The sequence below is a fragment of the Cydia splendana genome, chromosome 16 (assembly GCF_910591565.1).
Source record: "Cydia splendana chromosome 16, ilCydSple1.2, whole genome shotgun sequence".
In the NCBI taxonomy this organism is placed as follows: Eukaryota; Metazoa; Arthropoda; class Insecta; order Lepidoptera; family Tortricidae; genus Cydia; species Cydia splendana.
Genome location: NC_085975.1, coordinates 12,393,498 through 12,417,168, shown reverse-complemented (window position 1 = coordinate 12,417,168; position 23,671 = coordinate 12,393,498). Strand labels below are relative to the sequence as shown.

Here is a 23,671-nt window from a genome sequence, read left to right as displayed (position 1 = left end):
GTTAAACGACATTATATAATCGTACATCGTACGCGTCATAGGTACTCGTAGAGGATACAAAAAACGCCCAAAAATACACTTTGTTTTCTTCTGTTTCTGTTCTGAAATACTTCGAAAATACGTATTTTACTGGTAACACCGATTAAAACTCGCCTTTATTTACTTAAATTTAAAGATTAAATTTGAAGCATGCAAATGAGAATGATATGAGTTTTTGATAGTTATCTTTCGATTAATCATTAAATTTAGTTTTTTTAGTGTCAGTCAAGGTATTTTCATTATGTTTTGACGTGTTCGCCTGCTCATATGAACACGGCTCAAGGATCAAGACTTAAGCGAGAAATATATAAAGCTTATACAAACAATTGTATAAACAGTTTAACTTGTACATTTGAGGCGACAGTTCTAAGTGGGTAAGTGTTAAAATTATATTAATAATTATGATATATTTGAGACATATATGTGACGTTCCACGGCAAAAGGTACCTTATGGCGGCTGGCGCTTACGTCGCATAGCGCCGCAATAATATTGGAACGGCGTTAATAATAGCGTAAGCGCCAACCGCCATAAGGTACCTTTGCCCGTGGGACGTCACATATACTGTTTTATACTCCTCTCTACCAATCATATTATTGGAATTGGGTGGCCAGTGGGCCTTATGCCTGTATATAATGCAAGTGTAAAACTTATGAAAGTTCAGAAGGACAACGTAATGTGACTACCTATCGGTAATCTTACAGGTGTTTGGAATAGTTTTGATAGATTTATATGTAGCTATGGTTTGTAAAAGATACGCTAATCATTTACAATAACACTATTAATCTATTTTACTTTCCCTTTGAGTCAAAATAGTATTACATCTAGTTCCATAAAACAAACCTATTAAATACTGAAGCCATAATATGATTAAAATAATCTTAATGCCTTCACTATATACTCGTACTTGATCCAGGACTCACCTTCTAGAATGTATTTATTGCTCTAAAAGGTGGTATACATACTTATTATTATTTTCTTTATTCAATTAGGGTCAATGTGAGTATAAAAGTAAAATATAAAAACACTTATTATTATTATCATTAATATAATATAATATTATAAATGCGAAAGTGTGTCTGTCTGTCTGTCTGTGACCTCTTCACGCTTAAACCGCTGAACGGATTTATTTTAAATTTCGCATAGAGATAGCTTGAGTCCCGGAGAAGTACATAGGATAGTTTTTATGTCGGAAATTATCCCCAAAGAGAGTGAAAAGGGGAGTGGAATTGAGAGAGTTAATAAATTGCCTGTTAATTGATGTAAGCAATTAAGCTTATCAGATTGAATATTGCTATTACACTTTATCCAGGCGCTATACTTTAGCTACTGTTACTGATTCCACGCAGACAAAGACGCGGGCAAAAGCTAGTACCTACATAATGCATGATATTTAATCGAAACTGCTAGGTTGTAATATACAGCAACAGTGTAGCCTACCATACCTACCATACCTAAGATATATTATTATTTTTGGCTGATCATTAGAAATACCTACCTAATATTATTTTAATGGCTGCCAGAATAAACAAGCTCATTACAATTCAAGATTTCTTGCATTTCGTTATTACTTCACTCCGTAAGTACCTACATATATAAAGAAGTTCATTAAAAATTGTATTTTATCACAGTCTTGTCACCTGCGTACGTACGTTTGCTCAACGTCAATTTATCGGGTGAGAAGTCAAGCAATAAACAAGCGTTATGCTAATTTGCTCTTCTTAGTAACATTTTTTAAATCATTGCAAACTTGTAAACAGCCTAATCGGTGACCCCGACGTGTGTTTATAATAACACGTGCACTAAGGGCTTGTAGTAGGTAAATATTACTTACTCACTTACTTTACTCCGTTGGTTCAGCGACCCAAAATGTGGCCTCCGACACAAGACAGCGCCACTTTTCTCGGTCCTGTGCGACCTCCCGTCAATTAAAAGGGAAAAGATAAAAAAAGTAAAGATTTTTTTAACAAATACATATATTATATAGTCCAAGTCCCAGATAAAATAAGTGTCCCAGTGTTCATAACAATAAATGGAGACTCGACGTTAACGACGCAACTAAAAAGTCTAAAAATCACGACCTCTACTTCTAGTAATAGCCAATAAACCACAAAGAATTTGAACTGTTAAAGAATTTGAATCCCATAGCGCTTAATAAATTTAAAAGTGTAAAAATTTACTGTAGGTAGGTAGCTGCGTTTAAGAAGTGTAGCGCTCTTACGGTTAGATGTCGCTAGGGTGACTCCCTAAAGGCCCATATGATGGAAATATTTGCTGTCCTTGGGTGAAGTCGTGGTAGCCGAGATGGCAGGCATTTATTCTAAGCTTAATAATAATAGCATCGATCGCAGACGTTTCTGCTTGATACTAAATTAATTAAGTGCTTATTTTCCAGTACCTAAACATGCAGCTGTTCGTAGTCCTCTCCGTGCTAGCGGCGGTAGCGTTCGCGCGTCCGGATGATGGCGACCACTACGACTCTAAATACGACAACTTTGACGTGCAGACATTGATTGATAACCCTCGGCTGATGAAAGCGTATACGAAGTGCCTGCTCAGCAAGGGCAGCTGCACCGCCGAAGGAGCCAGTTTTAAGAGTAACTTACCTTTAATTATTATGACGAGCAGACATAAACCACCGTACTCACCCGCTAAAGACCTCTGCTTGTTTAGAAATCGGCGGAACCAATGATGATATGATTAAGGGTCGGTTGCACCAAACCGTCTGTCTCCATTAAATATTTTGTTAAATTTTAATAAAGTAATGTTGATCATTCCTCTGATTGTGGTTCGTGTCACTGGCCCTAATTATTATTCAGACTAAGTGCGGGTTATGCATTTGTTCTGTACCAGTTAATTTATAACCACATTTATTTTATTTAATAACCTGTGTCCTTACTTTACGTGTATTCCATGAAACCGTAATGGGTTTGAGTTGTTTGATTCTTTCAAGGTTATATTAATAAGTTACTATTACCGAAAGTGTCCAACATGTTTCCCTTTCTAATTATCAGAGATCCTCCCCGAAGCCGTAGCGACGACCTGCGCCAAGTGCACCCCCAAGCAGCGCCAGATCGTCCGCACCGTTATCAGAGCCCTCCAGAAGCAGATGCCCAACGACTGGGATCAGCTGGTCAAGCTCCACGACCCTGAGGGCAAGTACAAGGAGTCCTTTGGCAAGTTCCTGGCCTCAACAGACTAGAACAGCTGGAGTTTTAGGATCATTCAACGGGCTGTCCCGTACAAACGCATTTTATTTCGTGTATCAGAATTAGAACTTCTTTTTGATGATTATTTTTGACTACTTGTCATTAAAAATGGAACTCCTATCCTATACTTGAAAATCTACAGAAAATTTGCGTTTGTATGGGACAACTTTAGACAATTTCACGGAATTTCGTGATTATTAACGATGTGAAGAATCAAAGTGTTACTGTTATTTAATGTTTTGTAAATAAATAACTTTAAAGTTAAGAGGTTTTGTTTTATTTTATCCTGACAAAATAATAAAAAATATAAGTGTTTGGGATGCTCCGGAATGTACCATCAGCAGGGTGAAAGTCTAATATATTTTCTATGTTCCTAGTTACTGGATTAAACAATTTGTATACCGCTTTACCGTAAGCTCAACACCATAAGTAGGTAATGCCTAGGGGGAAGCGGGGCAGCTTGGTACACCTTTTTTTGAAATTAATTTTAGGCCCTAAAATGAACTCAAAATACATTATTTTTGTACTTAGTAGATGACAAATTTACTAAGGTATAGAAAGTATATATTTTCTTGTGAAATTTATGGTCAGTAAAAGAGATATATGTATTTTAACAAAAAATGGGATTTGTTCAATTGTGCCCCACCTGCAGGGCACTTTGATACATTACATGGGACACTTTGATACTTCATTTTGGGGTACTTTGGCACGTGAATCAAAGTGCCCCGTAAGTGTTTCATACTGCCCCGCAGAGCACACGTTACAGATCAACTCAGTTAGCTGACCAGTAATGAACTTTTAAAACATTATAAAACGTCTATTAAGTGCGGTGCTATTAGAACATACTACAGTTATTAAGCAGGTGCACTCAAACTACAAAAAAAAGCTTTTAATGAAATCAGTGTCAGTTTTTGACAAAAAGCTACTTGAGTTGTTTTAACTTTTCGTTGTCAATTTTCTTTCTCTTTGTACGTTCGCACTATTAACTAATAAAATATTTTTTTTTAATTTTCTTAACATAAAAACTGGCAGGGGCACTTAGATACACTAGATGGGCACTTTGATATGTTCAAAACTGCCCCAATCTTTATTGTACCGAAGTACCCCAAAGGTCAAACAAATTAAAAATAATTTATTAAAAATATACTATTAAGTATTACTTTAAAATAATAAGCTAACTTTATTACTGAATAAACGTACTTAGTGCTCATTATGATGTTCATCCGATAAAGTTTAAAATTTCGCAACACAACTCGATAAAAAAATCATAATTTATTTACTATGCGACTGCGGAAACACGTTTCCACGCACCAGGCGACAACGGCTGGCAGGAGAGATGTGTCGAAGCTGGTACCTCATTCACACATACAAAGTCACGTTTTAGCATTGTAGAAGGTGAACATAAGTTTTTAGTTAAGGAATTAGTGTGGGTGTTCAAAACTGCCCCTTGTGCCTATCTACCCCGCTTCCCCCTAATGCTATTTTGTGAGAGTTGCGTAAGAATTAAAATGTGGAGAGCAGTTGTAAGGTATAAGGTAAACGTACTAGTGCTCGACATGCTAATGCCCAATAGATGACACCTTGCTGTCACCTCTATTGACAATGACTTACATTTCAAGATGACATGTACTGGGACCGCGTCGAGCACTAGTACGTTTACCTTACTGTAATTATAGCGAATTGTAACACAAATAACCGTACAGTTCCTTGCTATAGTGCAAAAGTAACAGTGCTTCTATTATAGACAATGATTTTCTAGTGAACAAAAGGAAAATTGGAAAATTGTAACAACTATAAGAAGCAAACACGCGCCTGATTTATTTGATTGTAAGTTGTACCTTATTCACTGCTAGGAGAAATATTGCTGTAAAGTTTTTTTCGATTTTTCTACTCGAAATGTTAACTGACTGCCTTTAGATTAGATCATCTCATTGGCATACCAAAGTAGGTGTAAGTACAATGCATTCAAGTATTTAAACTTTTTTCACGGTAAAACTATGTACCTTACTTACAGTTGCAAAAGGTAAACAAGTATTAGAACAATTTACATTTCAGATAATTAAACTAGGTTAGTCTTTTTATAGTAGTTCAAAAGCGCTGCATGTTGATGTGCACAGAAATAATAAAAACACATATTCTAGTGTAAACTTAGGATGAAAGGTAGACAAATTACGTTAACAAGTCAAATAGGCACCCTTGATAAATGAAAAAAAAAGAAACCCTTGAAAATTGGTGACGAACACATCAAGACAGCAGGCTAAGTCCACAGCGCCACTACTGGTAAGTAGGCATAGTTTAAAGGGGCCCACTGATTACCAGTTCGCCGGACGATATCGGCCTGTAAGCTAAACGCAAAATTTGACAGCTCTGAACAACTAACAGGCTGATATCGTCCGGCGAACTGGTAAACAGTGGGCTCCATTATGTCAATGAATTAAGTTCCGATCACGACTGCCTCGCGGCACCAGTGTGCGAGGCGGTCAGCATTGTGGCAGGCGCTCGGCAGCTCAGTCAGCGCTTCATTAAAAAAATACTAACGCTGAAAGAAGAAAATAATAAAAATAAGTCAATCTATCTTAACCAAAAAGAGATGTACCTAATCTTATCATCAATTAGTTACCTATACATCATTCCTACTAATTTTTACAATGCGCCAAACTATTGAGCTTAACATTAGAAAATACCTAAATAAATGTAGACAACTATTTAAGGAGTTCTTTCGATTTCTCATGAATCTCATCATAAGATTCTATCTTGGCGAGAATCTAAACCATTGTAAAGTATACGCAGTAGGTATAGGTATATTAGGTATAGTAGCTCTTACACGGGTCTGTAAATATTTGTTTTGTTTTTAGATATTACATATAGAGTCTGTGCGTATAGAAAAGATTCGTATGTATTGGAGCCCATACATTTTACGACTCTTCTCTAGTTCCGCACAGACACTATCTACACGTCTGCCCTCCTAAGCTAAAAGGCAGTTTTTCGACATTTTGCCAAAATTGACTTTTTGTGATATTCGTAATGTAGAGATCGAGATGCATCGATCACTTTGGCCCGTTTTCCGATAAGTGGCTTAGTTTTCGAGAAAAATATCGTAAAAAGACCGTATTTGCACTAATTTTCTAAGCGTTCCTAGTCTAAAAAGCGACTATTTGACAAAGCCAGGCTAAAACAACGTATATGCAGCTATACGTTTTTTTACGCTCTGGTTTGCGTAAAATCTTATCCACCATGTCTAGCCTAAAATAACGTATAAGCCAAAAACTAGGCTAAAAATACGTAAAAGACGCTATACGCGCTTTAAGATTAGGATCTTTAGCAAAATTTTAGATCTGATACTAGTCTAAAAAATCGTATAGTATTGTTTTTTGTTTAAATGTCTCATACGTCATTTAAGCGTAGTGTCACTTAACTTTTTTACGTCACCATAATAGTCTTTAGAAACGTATAAATGTTATACGTTCTTCTTATTTTGTATGGACGTCGTATTAAACGCAAACAAACTTTTATAATGGTTGAAAGTGCGTCTAACTAGTCTATAACGCAGTATATGCTCCAACCTTCGTCATGCTCCCCGCGCGCCGAAAGACACCCTTATGCTAAGTAAAAGCCGTCAGCCGCAAGCGCAGGCTTGTGGCTGCCGGTATGCGAGCGGAGGTGGCATTTTGCGCGCGAAATATTGACCGAACGCCAAAGTAAGAAAAATACTTTATTATTGCATTACCATCATATGTTATCAATAATATGTAGTGTTTACAATCAGTACCTTCGAGTATTATCATTTTTATCAAGGTATATACTTTAAAATTGCCTCGCAAATACTTACGCTCGACAGCAAATACGTCTTTCTAGCGTAGTTTGTGATGATGAAATTGTTCATACGTACTTTTCTACAGCAAACGTTGTTTAAGTTTTATTTTTTCATTCGACGGTTTGACTACTTTTATTTAAATAAAATCAAATTTATATTAGAGCTAATTGTATCGGGTTTAATTCCCTATAAGCCAAGTAGGTATTTGACATTACGAAGAGTTTAAATCTTATTGAAAAATGTTTTAAAGGGAAATTTAATGAGAATTCTTATGGACGGAATAATATTTTCCGCCTAAGTATTTAGATAACCAGGACAAAGGACCATGGGCATCTTTGTATGGAACCTGGGTCCATCCAAAAACCAACTGAGAGTTATATATATATTAGGCCATTAAATACCTAAGTGGGTCTTATAAAAAAACAATATGTATCTTAAAATAAGTTGGTATGTTTGTGTATTAGGTAATAGTTGTATGTTAAAATAGTAAAAGCTATGAGTTTGTAATCTAATAGAAAAATAATTTTATTAAAATTTGAATTTGATTTTTAATTAGGTACAACCGCTAAAATGCGTTTTAGAATTAAATAAATGACAGAGTATGTGCAGGAATTAATACGAGTTTAATTTTATTGCTAATGTAGACTACACAACTCGCTAACGTCTTACCGTGCGATGAAACTCTCGATGATTCGATGCCTATTGATAACAAACTTAAATAACTATTAGAGATGCCACGAATTCGGTAAAACATTATGTATTAATGTGAGTTACGTGTATGCGAAAACTGGTCACCTACAAAGATAGATGGTTGCTAAGATTTAAGTCAGCAGCAAGCTGGGATCTCCATACAAACGTAGTTACGCTCTCATTTTAAAACGATTAGGTAGATTGCTCTAAAACTTTGTACTCACTAAAGGATAAGGTATATCTATGCCTGTAATTAATGTGTAGCTTCAGATACCATAATAAAAAAAATACAGCGAATATAAGTTTTTCATACACAACTTATTTTTCCTCTATTTCATTAGTTTTGTTGGAATATAGACTAATTAGGTACTGGTAATAGATATACCTTATGTTATTGTATGTGCAATTTATTACAATCCAACACGTTGTTTTAAAATGAGTACGAATCTCCGTTTTTATGGGAAGTAATAATTCGGCTGAGCTTATTGCGGACTCTTTTAAGTTTCGTTGCTCATGCTCATTAGAAGTACATGTAATGTCATTAGTAGAGTCGAGTAAATCTAGCCTGTGATACAAATAAAATCAGAAAGACTGTACACATTAAAAATTTGTACATATTATGGGGTTATTCCCACCAGTTAGGTATCTACCACCAAGTTGTTACCAGTGGTAACTACTGGGAATTTATTTCCCACCTTTCTTCCCAGTAGCTACCACCAACTCAGTTTTGTGGTAATTACTGGGAAGTTTTTTTCCAGTAGTTACCACTGGTAAATGGTGAGATTTTTTCCCTAGTAGTTACCACCAATATTTTTTTACAGTACAATTTAAATGTCTTTTATTATATGAACAAAAAACACTATACTACTAAGCTTTTATTAAAAAAACGAGGTCCACCCATATAACCATTCCAGTCGCAGAATCACAAAGTGGTAACTAAATGTCAGATGTGTCGTAACAGAGTCCACACAATGTGTCTAGAATTGTTTCGAAACAAAGTGTCGTCGCCGTGTCTACACTTTTCCGTAACAAGGTGTCGACACATTTGTGTGCACTTTGCGTGCGGTTTGCGACTAAATCTGACAGCAAATTTGTGACAGCAAATGTCAATATAAAATACCTCTTGAAAACCAAGGTTTGTCAAACTACTATTAGTGTCTCGTGTGCTCGTAATTCTAGTAAGTCATCATGGGCAATGCAAATGATAATAATCGACCGAAACCATATAAACACCCAACACCCGTCAACCTTTTACAGAAAAGTTTTTAAAGAAATTCAATAAGCTACTTAGGTCAGGCAACGAATGCTCCAAAAGTTGTAGAGGGAAATGCTCGGAACACAATTTCTGACTCCGTAACTCGGTTTGACAAGTTAGGAGGTGAACATATCAAAAGTCCCCGGCCGTAGCCCTTGAGCGGGGGGGGAGAGAGGGGGCTTTGAAGGTCCCATTTTCCCGTTTTTCGATTATATCTCGGAAACTATGCATCTCAGCGACATGGCCACTTATACAAAATGAAAGTTAATTTAATTTGTTACAAGTTTATTCAATCAATTTTTTCGATATGTTGAATAGTTTTTGAGATATCCGCTCTTGAAAGTTTATTTAGGGCTCTCAATTTTATCTTGATATATCTATATCAGTGAAGGTGCTAGGCCGTGTTTGGTATCGTTTTCGTATAAATCTGGGGTGCTGAATCCATTTAAGATATCACATTGACACCATTCCACAAAATAAAAATAAATCTTTTTAGGGTTCCGTACCTCAAAAGGAAAAAACGGAACCCTTATAGGATCACTCGTGCGTCTGTATGTATGTCCGTCTGAATACACAAAATAGTTCTTTACCTATAGATGACAGGAAAACCTATTAGAAATGTGCAGTCAAACGCGAGTCGGACTTAATGTACGGAACCCTTAACGCGAGTCCGACTCGCACTTCCCTAGTAGCATTTTCGTTGGGGCCCACGGTGCCAACGGTAGGGAGAACGTTGGGATGAGGTTCGTTCCGTAGCCAACATTAAAATTTGTATTGGCCCACCATCGCATTTACCAACATTCGCTGTGGCACAGATGCCCAACAATGGGCCTTTGTGTATTTTGGTACCGTTGGCTAAACAACGATAATATTCGTTGGCCCAATGATGGCATATATCGCATTTACCAACATTGGCAGTGGCAGTGATGCCCAACAATGGGCCTTTGTGTATTTTGCTACCGTTCGCTAAACAACGATAACATTCGTTGGCCCAATGGTGACAAATACCGCATTTACCAACATTGGCTGTGGCATGGATGCCCAACAATGGGCCTTTGTGTATTTTGGTAACGTTGGCTAATCAACGATATCATCCGATGGCCCAATGATAACAAATATCGCATTTACCAACATTGGCTGTGGCACTGATGCCCAACAACGGGCCTTTGTGTATTTTGGTAACGTTGGCTAAACAACGATAATATTAGTTGGCCCAATGATGACATATATCGCATTTACCAACATTGGCAGTGGCAGTGATGCCCAACAATGGGCCTTTGTGTATTTTGGTACCGTTCGCTAAACAACGATAACATTCGTTGGCCCAATGGTGACAAATACCGCATTTACCAACATTGGCTGTGGCACGGATGCCCAACAATGGGCCTTTGTGTATTTTGCTACCGTTCGCTAAACAACGATAACATTCGTTGGCCCAATGGAGACAAATACCGCATTTACCAACATTGGTTGTGGCACTGATGCCCAACAACCGGCCTTTGTGTATTTTGGTAACGTTGGCTAAACAACGATAGTATTAGTTGGCCCAATGATGACATATATCGCATTTACCAACATTGGCAGTGGCAGTGATGCCCAACAATGGGCCTTTGTGTATTTTGGTAACGTTGGCTAATCAACGATATCATCCGATGGTCCACTGATGACAAATATCGCATTTACCAACATTGGCTGTGGCACTGATGCCCAACAACCGGCCTTTGTGTATTTTGGTAACGTTGGCTAATCAACGATATCATCTGATGGCCCAATGATGACAAATATCGCATTTACCAACATTGGCTGGTGGCACTGATGCCCAACAACGGGCCTTTGTGTATTTTGGTAACGTTGGCTAAACAACGATAGTATTAGTTGGCCCAATGGAGACAAATACCGCATTTACCAACATTGGCTGTGGCACTGATGCCCAACAACCGGCCTTTGTGTATTTTGGTAACGTTGGCTAATCAACGATATCATCTGATGGCCCAATGATGACAAATATCGCATTTACCAACATTGGCTGTGGCACTGATGCCCAACAACGGGCCTTTGTGTATTTTGGTAACGTTGGCTAAACAACGATAGTATTAGTTGGCCCAATGATGACATATATCGCATTTACCAACATTGGCAGTGGCAGTGATGCCCAACAATGGGCCTTTGTGTATTTTGGTAACGTTGGCTAATCAACTATATCATCCGATGGTCCACTGATGACAAATATCGCATTTACCAACATTGGCTGTGGCACTGATGCCCAACAATGGACATTTGTATATTTTGCTACCGTTCGCTAAACAACGATAACATTCGTTGGCCCAATGGTGACAAATATCGCATTTACCAACATTGGCTGTAGCATTGATGGGCCTTTGTGTATATTGGTAACGTTGGCTAATCAACGATATCATCCGATGGCCCAATGATGACAAATATCGCATTTACCAACATTGGCTGTGGCACTGATGCCCAACAATGGGTCTTTGTTTATTTTGGTAACGTTGGCTAATCAACGATATCATCCGATGGCCCAATGACGACAAATATCGCATTTACCAACATTGGCTGTAGCATTGATGCCCAACAATGGGCCTTTGTGTATTTTGCTACCGTTCGTTAAACAACGATATCATCCGATGGCCCAATGACGACAAATATCGCATTTACCAACATTGGCTGTAGCATTGATGCCCAACAATGGGCCTTTGTGTATTTTGGTAACGTTGGCTAATCAACGATATCATCCGATGGTCCACTGATGACAAATATCGCATTTACCAACATTGGCTGTGGCACTGATGCCCAACAATGGGCCTTTGTTTACTTTGGTAACGTTGGCTAATCAACGATATCATCCGATGGCCCAATGACGACAAATGTCGCATTTACCAACATTGGCTGTGGAACTTTGCTTGTGGCGTCACTAGATGGCGTTACTGTCTCCAAACATCGAAGTTATAGTTATTTTCTCGATTATTCCGGATATAATCATAATATTTTTTTAAAGTAACTTATAAATCTAATAGCTATAACTATAAAATTTATACATTAATTTAAAAAATTGTATTTTACCAACATTTTCTCAATTTAAATCTCAAAAAACATAAATCTCGCTTACGAAGTTTTGAAGTGCGGTTAGTATATATACAAATTAGAGTGTATAGTAAGTGTACTTGCTTCGGCAGTACATATACTAAAATTGGAACGATACAGAGAAGATTAACAACAACTGCTGCCTAGGACCTTCATGTGGGTATACAACCAATGCCTACAGTAGTGTAATTGTAATATTTATCAGCAAAGGCCCAACGTCGTATTACACAACCACTTACCTAACGTAGAGTAGGGTACCTAACGTAGGACTCGTAAACAAATGCCCATTACATAATTGGACTGTAGGCCCACTATAAATTACACAACTATTTACCTATGGTAGTATTGTAAGAATCCTACACAAGGCCCAACGTTAAAGTTACAATGTTGGCCCTTTGTGGGACAAGCTGTGTTGGGCCTCCAACCTGGTGCACGACTACCTACCGACCTACCTGACTTGCCGTTGGGTAATTGTTGAATTTGCAAACCGAAGCACAACGAAAAAATTGCCCTTTTTTATTTTTTTGCAGTTGGCCCTACAGCAAGCCATACGGCCAAATGTAACAATTAACCAACCATCAAACAAATGTGTATAGGCCCAACCACGGCCCAACCAAAACCACAACCGTTGAATAATTGTATGATTTATTTAAATAGGCCCAACGAAAAAAATACTCTAATGGCCCTCTGTTGGGAATCTTCAGGAGGGCCTTTGTCGAGGGCCCTCCAGCAAATCGTACGGCCAAATGTAACAATTAACCAACCATCAAACAAATGTGTATAGGCCCAACCACGGCCCAACCAAAACCACCACCGTTGAATAATTGTATGATTTATTTAAATAGGCCCAACGAAAAAATTACTCTTATGGCCCTCTGTTGGGAATCTTCGGGAGGGCCTTTGTCGAGGGCCCTCAAGCAAATCGTACGGCCAAATATAACGGTTGCCCAACTAATACGTAAACAAAGGCCCAACCAAATCCCTACAAGAAAATGCTATTAGGGTTGGCCGGTTTTTTTGAAACTCTTCTTGACGCTTAACCGCTGAACCGATTTCGTTGAAATTTGGTATAGAAATAGTTTGCGTCCCGGAACAGGACATAGGATAGATCTTATAACCAAAATCATCTTTTGAAGGTGTGAAAAGTGGCGTAGAAATTTGTACGGGAAATCAATAACCGCTGAACCGATTTATATGAAATTTGGGATGGTCTACATCTTTGATTTAGTTAAAAATGATGAAAAAACATGACTTCAAACCTAAACTTAAACAGTATTAACTTCAAGAAGTCAATTCTGAATTCCCCCCTACACCTCATTTCACACCTTTAAAGGATGATTTTTGAGATAACTTATTATATCCTGTCTCGGGACTCAAAATATATGTGTACCAAATTTAAATTAAAACTGTTCAGCAGTTTAAGCGTGAAGAGGAGTTTAAAAGAAAGTATTTTAATAAGTTTATATGTTTTTACTTCGGAATGGTGTCAATGTGATACCTTAACTAAATTTGGTACTGCGAATTTATACGAAAACGATACCAAACATGGCCTCGTAGCTTTACTGTTGTAGAAGTCAAAATAAAATTGAGAGCCCTAAATTCTTATTACTTGGCCAAACTTGTGTAGAAGGAAAAGGTAAAATAAAAGTCTTCGGCAGGAATATAAGACACAAATATATTTTTTTTTTGCGTTACTATTTCATTCATCAAATATAAACATACCTTGATTATACTATTCTAGTGAGATCCTCATAGATAAACAAAAACATTTACTTAAAAAATTACAAGGTCGAAATGTCACGGAACTTGTGAGAGTAATATGTGAAAAATAAAAACTTTTATGACAAAAAAAATCTGGACACAATTTAAGAATCACCCAATTGCGTCGAGGAATCATCTGTATTTTTGCTTGTTTCATTACCTCCTCGCTTCTTTTTTGTCCTTTGTATTCTGTAGCAATTTGTTAGATCTGAAAATAAAGATAACTTGCGTCGTCACGGATGTCGATTTATAGGTTTTAGGGAGTGCAGAATTCGAAAACGATGATCATTTTATAATCCAAGATGGCGGCTACGTATTTTGTCATAAAAGTGGAATCCAAAATAGTCATCATTTTCGAAATCTGCGCCCCCTAAAACCTATAAAACGATATCCATGACGACTTTTATGACATAGTGCATTGCCGCCATTTTGAAATTGAAAATGTTATCATTTTCGAAATCTGCGCCCCCTAAAACCTATAAAACGACATCCATGACGACTTTTATGACATAGTGTATGGCCGCCATCTTGGAATCCAAAATAGTCATCATTTTCGAAATCTGCGCCCCCTAAATCCTATAAAACGATATCCATGACGACTTTTATGACATAGTGCATTGCCGCCATTTTTAAATTGAAAATGTTATCATTTTCGAAATCTGCGCCCCCCAAAACCTATAAAACGACACCCATGACGACTTTTATGACATAGTGCATGGCCGCCATTTTGGATTCCAAAATGGTCATCATTTTCGAAAGCGCGGCCCCCTAAAACCTATAAAACGACATACATGACGACTTTTATGACATAGTGCATGGCCGCCATCTTGGAATCCAAAATGGTCATCATTTTCGAAATCTGCGCCCCCTAAAACCTATAAAACGACACCCATGACGACTTTTATGACATAGTGCATGGCCGCCATTTTGGAATCCAAAATGGTTATCATTTTCTAAATCTGCGCCCCCCAAAACCTATAAAACGACACCCATGACGACTTTTATGACATAGTGCATGGCCGCCATTTTGGATTTCAAAATGGTCATCATTTTCTAAATCGGGGCCCCCTAAAACCTATAAAACGACATCCATGACGACTTTTATGACATAGTGCATGGCCGCCATCTTGGAATCCAAAATGGTCATCATTTTCGAAATCTGCGCCCCCTAAAACCTATAAAACGACACCCATGACGACTTTTATGGCATAGTGCATGGCCGCCATTTTGGATTCCAAAATGGTCATCATTTTCAAAATTGGGGCCCCCTAAAACGTATAAAACGACATCCATGACGACTTTTATGACACAGTGCATGGCCGCCATTTCGGATTCCAAAATGGTCATTATTTTCGAAATCGGCACTCCCTAAAACCTATATATCGACACCCATCTCGACTTTTATGACAAAGTGTTTTGCTACCATCTGCATGCAAGACATTTCTATTATTTTTACGTACAAAAATGGCCCCCTGTCAACTTTCAATCGAGATTTAATCGATAATTTATTCGATTAATATTCAGATTAATTCAATTTCAATCTATGTTAGGTCGACTAAACTAATCGCGATTAAAATTTGAGAATTAACTTTTTTTATTCCATTAATTAGTCGAATAAACAGTTAATCGATTAATGCCCATCTCTGACCACGGCATTTTTACACTTTGAGAATATCTGAAAACAAATCAACACAAGGACCCATTTTGCAAATCCAGTAACATACCAGTAACTTTGTTATTACTTTTGACAGCGCGTGTCATGTGTCAACACAGAGTCGACACAAAGTCGAAACATTGCAACTACTTTGTGACTGCAATATTTCTCAGCCTTAAACCATATTTATACATCATAATTAACAAGTTTCGTAGTATGTAAAGCGTTATTTCTGTTATTTAAGTATAGTATACGCATCGAAGTACTAAAAATGCTTCAAATAATATAGTTATGAACACAGGCACTGAGAAGTAAACAATTTCATTTCCGGCTAAACTAAAACAATGTGGTGGCGCGTTGATTATATTACACTTAGTTTATCAAATCACTCGAGCAGTTTAATTCCCCATAATAATTTAAGTCCTATTGTAATATAAATGCAAACAATATATAATTACGTCTTGTAATCCGTTTTAGAGATGGCGTATTAATGTCACTTATTTTTATTTAAGTATTTTTCCATCTGACAGTTTCCATTTGACAGGAACAAAATGAACGAATGAACGAATGATTTTGGCATAAAGTAGTCGCAAACCCGAAACAATGTGTGCACACGGCGACCACACTTTATGTCACTTTGTGTCATGTGTCGACCCTTCCCCATTTCTGGTAACTGTGTCGACACGGCGACGACTCTGCGACTGGAATTGTGACCGAAACAGACGGTGTCGACACAAGATGTGTCAACACCGCGTCGTAACGGCGACTGGAAATGGTTGTATGGGCAGCGATTACTTTTTGCATTATAATCTTAATTACCATACAAAATTAACATATAAATCGGTTATTCCCACTAGTTACCATCAAGTTGTTATAGTTAAATAGTAATAAAAACAGTATAAGTAGAATACTATAAAAATAGAGGCTTTATTGAACCCTAACAAAATTGTAGTAACTACTGGGGGAAAAATCCCACCTTTTACCAGTGGTAACTACTGGGAAACAAATCCCATTAGTTAACACTGGTAACAACTTGATGGTAACTAGTGGGAATAACCCAATTTATGTGTTAATTTTGTATGGTAATTAAGATTACAATCCAAAAAGTAATCGCTGGATCTGGTTTTTTTAATAATAGCCTAGTAGTATGGCGTTTTTTGTTCGTATATAAATAAACATTTAAACTACGTGTCTATTTTTTATTCCCATTTCTTCCATAAATACTAATCTATAAAACCGTATATTCGGTGTTTTTGGTGGTATACGTTTTTTTACACTAGCACGCTAGTCGAAAATCTGGACAAAATCTTAATTTTTCCTAGTATACTAACCAAAAAGGCCGAATAGCTGCTATAAGGTCTTTTAACTTAGGATTTCAAGTGGGAATTATTCATTGTTACTAAGCAAAAAGGCAGCATGTGACATATACGGCGTTTTTACCTAGTTTCTACTTCGTAACTAAGTTAGAACGCCGCATAACGCATGTTTACCGCCTTCTTGACTAGTACGACCTACACATTTTTAAGCTTAATACTAATCTAAAGTGTTTTTTATAAAATTAAAAAAAACTGAGCTGTTTAGAAACATACTATAAATACCTAAAATAAGTACATATATATACCTACCACGTACAAAAAGAAAAAATGGAAAAAGTTTTTCCGTTTCGTAGAAATTCAAGAAAGATGTTTGGGTTGGTTTTTTGCGATTATCTCGAAACTAGCTTTTGTCGAAAAACTGCCTTTTAGACTAGGACGGCAGCGTATATTTGGGCAAATTGGGTAATGCGAATAGACACCGATAAATAACATTTGATGATATTTATATTAAACTTTATTACAAGCGGATTTCTTTAAAATAATCCACCATAAGTGGCCATAACCCTTTAAACTCTAGAGTCATAAGATTACCTGCACTAAAATGAGATGACCATTTCAGATTAGATTTTTTCCTTATACGTGTGTAGGATTGTTATCATGCTTAACAAGTTAATACGTGTAAGAGTAGGTAATATCTACAAATCTACATTTGTATAAGGAAAATTAATCCTCTTCATGGTTCCGTATATTTTTATAAATCAGTTCTGGAAAACGACCGAAAGGATTTTCAAAACCCTGAATTAGGTGTTCCAAATTTTATATTAAAGGAACAAATGGAAAAATGTACGCTTCCGACAGGACTTGAATCCGCAACCTCCGCAATCCGTGTGTTTGCTCTAACCAATTGAGCTACGGAAGCCTACCAGAATTATATTCGAAAGTATCTGTCTATCTGTTACCTCTTCACGCTTTAACAGTTGAACTGATTTGAAATTAGGTATGGAGATAGTTTGAGTTCCGAGGAAGGACACAGGATATTTTTTATTAATCATCATCATCATCCCACGCAGGCAAAATAGCGGGCATTAACTAGTTTCAGCATATTTAATTGTATTTTAATGTCTACACGACCCGACTAAAATTAAATGTCTGAGCAGTACCTTCACACTAACTTGATTATTCCCTTGTAGGTATATATCTAACTTTGTTAAATTAGTAGGCAGGTAACTAAAGATCTGTGTCTCGTTTTTATAAGAAAAATAACTTACTCATTCTGGTCACGACTGAACGCTTCAATTTATATTCTTATCTTTCAGATGCAAGTTAAAAGAAAAAATATATTTACTTTATAAAACTTTACAATAACCTTGGGTAAAGTCATTGTCAAGTATTAAATCACATATAAAAAGGTTGGAGGAAGCAAGAACTTCAATCTTCTTATGCTGTTGCAGGTGAGATGTGGTTTTTTTTGTATAAATGCAATTTATTGAAATACTAAAGTTCATTAAAGATAATCACTTTGGTACAAGAACTGTCAAAATAAACTGTAAATTATTAATCTCTATAATTATGATTATTGATATTTACATATATCAGTGAATATATAGGGTGGCCAAAAAATAACTGCATGCCCGTTGCCAGGGAGGTTTTGGGATTATACTGAGCAACTTTTACTATGTGTCCAACCGCGAATCCGCGAAAATATTTGGCTGTCTTATACATTTTGGCTGGTCCATTTTCTATGGGAGGGTTAAATCTTTTTCGCGATTTCGGGGTCGGTCCCATACTAAAAGTTGCTCAAGTACAATCCCTAAATCTCCCTGGCAACGGGAATGCAGTTATTTTTTAGCCACCCACTATAGTTATTACGTTTTCATCACACTCGCTCAGTAAATGTGGAATTGCACGCAGGTTTAGCGGGAGTTATAGAAAAAACGTTCTCCCTAGGGAGTTATGAAGTTTCTAGTGCCATAATTAAAAGTTTTTTGTCTTTATACTTAATTTTTGTATTGCAAGTGTGATGAAAAACATTGTGTGTAATTCCGGGCGTAATTATATTGCAAACTCGAGTCTATAAATCGCTCCGGCAAGCCGTCGCGATTTAACTTACTCTCGTTTGCAATATTTAACTTACGCCCCATGTTGCACAATGTACTATAATAACTACGCTGCAATATTTGTGTGAAATAAGGATGACAACTAAATATTATTTACTAGATTCAAATCTGCGGCCTTATCTTTTGTCAAGCAAGTGATTTATTTACAATAATAATTAACAATATTGCTTATTTAGTTAACGAGGAAGATAATAAAGTCAAAGTTCATCACTTTCACCTATCGGTAACTGCAGTATTGTTACTTAGTCGCCTTTGGGTATTGGACCAGGCACCAACCTCACTTCAACTTTACATACTATCTATAGAAAGGTTAGATATTTTAATGTCTGTGTGTGTTGTATAAAAACTAATTCATATATTTTAGTGCAAGTGGCAGTAGTGACTTTTTGACGATTAGATACATTTTATATTTATTTTAACCAATTAAGGTAAACGTACTGTGCTCGACATGCTAATGCCCAATAGATGACACCTTGCTGTCACCTCTATTGACAATGAGTTTCAAGATGACATGTACTGGGACCGCGTCGAGCACCAGTACGTTCACCTTATCGATGAATCAGATGCAGTGTCGGTATTTTTGTGGAGAATATTGTGTAACAATTTAAGTAATGTTTGACCCGATTAAGCAATGTGACCAAAAGTACTTATAATTGTTTTTGGGTCTTTACTTTTGCGTGTTGTACCTAATAAACTCTGGTATATTTGATTATAATCTAATTTTCTGTCCTTTCAATTAATAATTTACTAATTAGCCGTGCACTACTCATCCAACGGTTTTCTACGATCTTATATTCTTGACTAAATGGCCGGTTCACCGAGTCTGTTGGTAACTTTCACACACTGTCTTACAGTATACGTTAGACGTTAAACCAAGCTAAGTTAGCAGTGATTTTGATTGCCTAGGCCGTGAAAGTGTTATTTAAACGTTATAATTTCATTTTCACGCGTACTACGTCATGCCTATCCACTCACATGCTTGATATTTTTCAGTGACCTCTATTATTATAATAAAATAAGGGTGACAGCTGGTAGCTACAGTTACCAAAAGCAAGTGAGTGGATATACACTACAGAAGTATGACGTTTAAAATAAAATTCTCACAGCCTAAGCTATCAAAATTGCTGCCTAGATCTAACTCTAAATAGCCTTTAAAAACCTACCTAATAAATAATGAATATAATAAGGCGTAACTTTGCGAAAAACCACATAAATTAAAACCAAAATATTTGCTAATCCGCGAAAAGATCATAATAACGGCGATGACGCAACATTAAATTGTTCGTTAAGAATTATCCCCTTATTGTTGTACCTAATTATTTCCAGTTGTTCCAAAACACTCAAACGCAATCCTTTTTTTTTGAGAATCATTGTTTTGATACAACATTTTACATGATTGCGAAAAAGGATTGCATTTGAGTGGTTCAGGAACAACTGGAAATAATTAGATATTCATCTTCTGGTGGTGGTTTGTTATACGCATTTATTTGTGTATTTATTTTTGCGGTGGGAGAGTGAACATTAATTGCATGTAAAAAATACGCAAGTAAGTATAATGGCTTACACAGGGGTTCCGCCAATATCAGTTGCTGTAGGGGTTTTTCACTCTATATTGGCGGAACCCCTGTCTAAAACTGCGAAGTGCGTGTACATTTTTTTTGATATCTAGTAACACTTATTGAAACTCATGTAATGTAGAGGCCCAGCGGAGCCGACATGTCTCATTGATAAAGGCTCCATTTAATAATGTAGATTAAAAAAAGTATAACGGCTTTTTCCCACAGCTATACAGAATGAAACTCTTCATCGCTCTTGCTACCCTGGTGGTGCTGGCCGTGGGCCAGACCACCTACACGCCGGAGAACGACGACCTGGACATCGATGCGCTGGTCAGCAATCCGGAGTCGCTGAAGGCCTGGTTCAATTGTTTCGTGGACAAGGGCCCGTGTGACAAGGTCCAGACCAGCTTTAAAGGTAAGTTAGGATGCACAGCCAGCATCCAAAGTAGCGTATCAGACTACGCGTAAAAGCATTCTCTCTCATAGCTTAATACCTAAAAAGATAGAGATCGGTTTTTCGTCCCATAAGCACAAAAGCTCGTGTACCGTTTAAGAATGAAGTCACACGAGCATAATTTTTTGATTTGTGAATCGCGTAATTTCTGTCTCTTAGCGCCACTTGCACCATCCTACTAACCCGGGGTTAACTGGTTAAACCATTAACCCAGTGTCCATTTGTACTGGTAACCATGGTAACTCCAGGTTTCAACCTGTTACCAGTACAATTTGGTCAGTGGGATGGCGCAAGTGGCCCTTAATCAACAGCACGTCAAAATGAGCCATGTGAACGAAACAGGAATTTTGTATGAAACCGAATGCCGCAGAAATTACGCGACTCTCAACTCATAAAGTTACGCACGTCTGGCTTCACCCTGAATCACATATTTAAAGAAAACACATTTAAACTATTATTTATCTTTGATTTAAATGCAGGTTTGAAGATTTTTGAGTACATCAGTGGTTCTGCTCTGTTTTGAGTGGAAAATGATTTTCGCTTTCCGTTTATATTTGTAGTGCTTAGAGTATTTAGTATAGAAAAATAAGCTCACAGAATGCATTGTATGGATACCACAACTACTAAAAGGGTTCGAAGCCCGGTCATCACATTGCCACCATGAAAGTTGCAAGAGTCAATACCATCAGGAGTATCGTAGGCTAGTTTGCTACCATCATGGCATAAAACAATAATGAAATTGTTTTTTTTTTCAGTTGATCTGCCCGAAGCGGTACAGCAAACGTGTGCTAAATGCACGGCTGCACAGAAGGTGATCCTGAAGAAATTCCTCGCTGGTCTAAAGGAAAAGGCCCCTGCCGACTACGAAGTGCTCAGGCAGAAGTTCGACCCAGAAAACAAGTATTTTGGACCGTTGGATAAGGCTATTGCATAAATGCTGGCACTCGATATGTCCCAATAATATAACAGGCGTAATAAACGCATATAATTTTTAATGATCTTGTTGAATTAAACCCTGTTTGTTATTTAATAAATCATATTTTATAACTCTGTCATAACCCTTCTTATTTTAACGTTTCTCCCGGTTGCATCTCATCGGACCTGACGATCTGCCTGACTAACTAGTACAAAGAACGATTGACGACTGCTTGTAGTACCTAATTAATATCTGCTAGCTCTACTCGCGGCTCCGCCCGCGTGGAATTTGGTATGTGAAGTAAAGTTGACAGATGGATACGCTAGAGGACTGTAGTCCAGATAAAATACTTTACAATTAGGTATCACTAAATAAAACTACACTCCAAAACCAATATTTTTTTCGCCCTTATTCAAATTTTTGACGTGATTTAAACGACATACTTACAGTAGATGGTGTATACCGGACGATACAGTTAGGTATACCCGGGTAAGACCGGACTACAATTTTTCGGCAAGTTGGAAGAACGATACAAAAAACTGTATTACTTATTTCTCGCTAACTTTTACCTCCGAATATTTATTGCAAATGATAAAAAAGAAAACAAACTTCTATTATTAATTCACTTACTGCCCCTTAATAAAATAGTTTAGGAGTAATCTACACTCCAAAGTTTGAATTAGTTACCTACATTTTTTTCAAGACACCAAACCGAAAAACCCGCATAGACCAAGATTGGAGAACTTTAGGTACCTATTTAAATAAAAGTAAACAAAATCTACCCTCAAATGGCTCCTTAAGCCAGTTGAGGGTAACAGAAAACATTACACGATCAAATAATGTAGGTTAAAGTCAGGTTGTTCAGTGACAGATCCAGGCGGTTTAGTATTTGGTTGGTTAACCGATAAATGCTATATCTACCCGAAAATGTACACATTATTTGTTTACTTTTATTTAAATACCTAAAGATACAGAGTATACGATTCGTGTCTTGTTTTTATGAGAAAAATAATTTATTCATTCTGGTCGCGACTGAACGCTTCAATTTATATTCATATCTTTCAAATGCAGATTAAAAAGTAGAAATATGTCTATTTTTTAATCTGCACTTTATAAAAACTAACAATAACCTTGGGTAACGGGATTTTCAAGAATTAAATCACATATAAAAAGCTTGGAGGAAGCAAGAACTTCAATCTTCTTTTGCTGTTGCAGGTGAGATGATGTTTTATTTCTATAATCAGCACAAACGCAATTTATTGAACAAGAGTAAAGTTAATTTAAGATAAGAGTTTGGTGTACGAAAGTGCTGTCAAAATTAACTGGATTAATCTCTATAATTCTGATGTTTGATAAATTATCACTGAATATATAAACTGTTAATAACTATGCTGCAATATTTTGTTTATTGAATTTAAATCTGCGGCCTTATCTTTTGTTAAGCAAATAATTTTTCATTTCTCATGTTTTGAAAGAGGGTCATTGTTGTTCTAAAAGGTGTGCAGAAAATTATACGTTTCTGCACTAGAGCATTTTAGGTTCCAAGTACGATTTTATTAATTTGTTTTACGATAAGCAATTATTTATTTATGACAGATATACATTATGAGTCGTTCCACAGTTTTATTTACAAATTAATGTCTAGGTTCTTCACCCATTGAAATTAGAGTATAAATGGATTTGTTCTACAATTTCCATTCCGATATTTGACTCCCCATTCCATAATAGCCCTGTACCAAATTTATCTACTTAACTTATGTAGTTAGGAGCCTTTAAGGCTACAAATTTCG

The 23,671-nt window shown here is 36.7% G+C and overlaps 2 protein-coding genes across 3 annotated transcripts; both read left to right on the top strand.

Moving 5' to 3' along the window:
- The first annotated feature begins 272 nt into the window (after positions 1-272).
- On the top strand, positions 273-3,511 carry LOC134798297 (allergen Tha p 1-like). 2 transcript variants are annotated; one of them, XM_063770693.1, is made up of 3 exons: positions 273-413; positions 2,433-2,634; positions 3,052-3,511. In XM_063770693.1, exons 2-3 carry the CDS (start codon positions 2,442-2,444, stop codon positions 3,237-3,239), a joined length of 381 nt encoding a protein of 126 aa, XP_063626763.1. In that variant the 5' UTR covers positions 273-413; positions 2,433-2,441; the 3' UTR covers positions 3,240-3,511. The 2 variants fall into 2 exon arrangements, with proteins under 2 accessions (XP_063626763.1, XP_063626764.1); XM_063770694.1 differs by lacking the exon at positions 273-413 and adding an exon at positions 1,698-1,713.
- Positions 3,512-20,739: 17,228 nt separating this feature from the next.
- LOC134798329 (ejaculatory bulb-specific protein 3-like) lies at positions 20,740-21,960 on the top strand. Its single transcript, XM_063770738.1, has 2 exons — positions 20,740-20,926; positions 21,721-21,960. The coding sequence occupies exons 1-2, from the start codon at positions 20,746-20,748 to the stop codon at positions 21,897-21,899; spliced, it is 360 nt and encodes a 119-aa protein (XP_063626808.1). The 5' UTR covers positions 20,740-20,745; the 3' UTR covers positions 21,900-21,960.
- Positions 21,961-23,671: the final 1,711 nt, after the last annotated feature.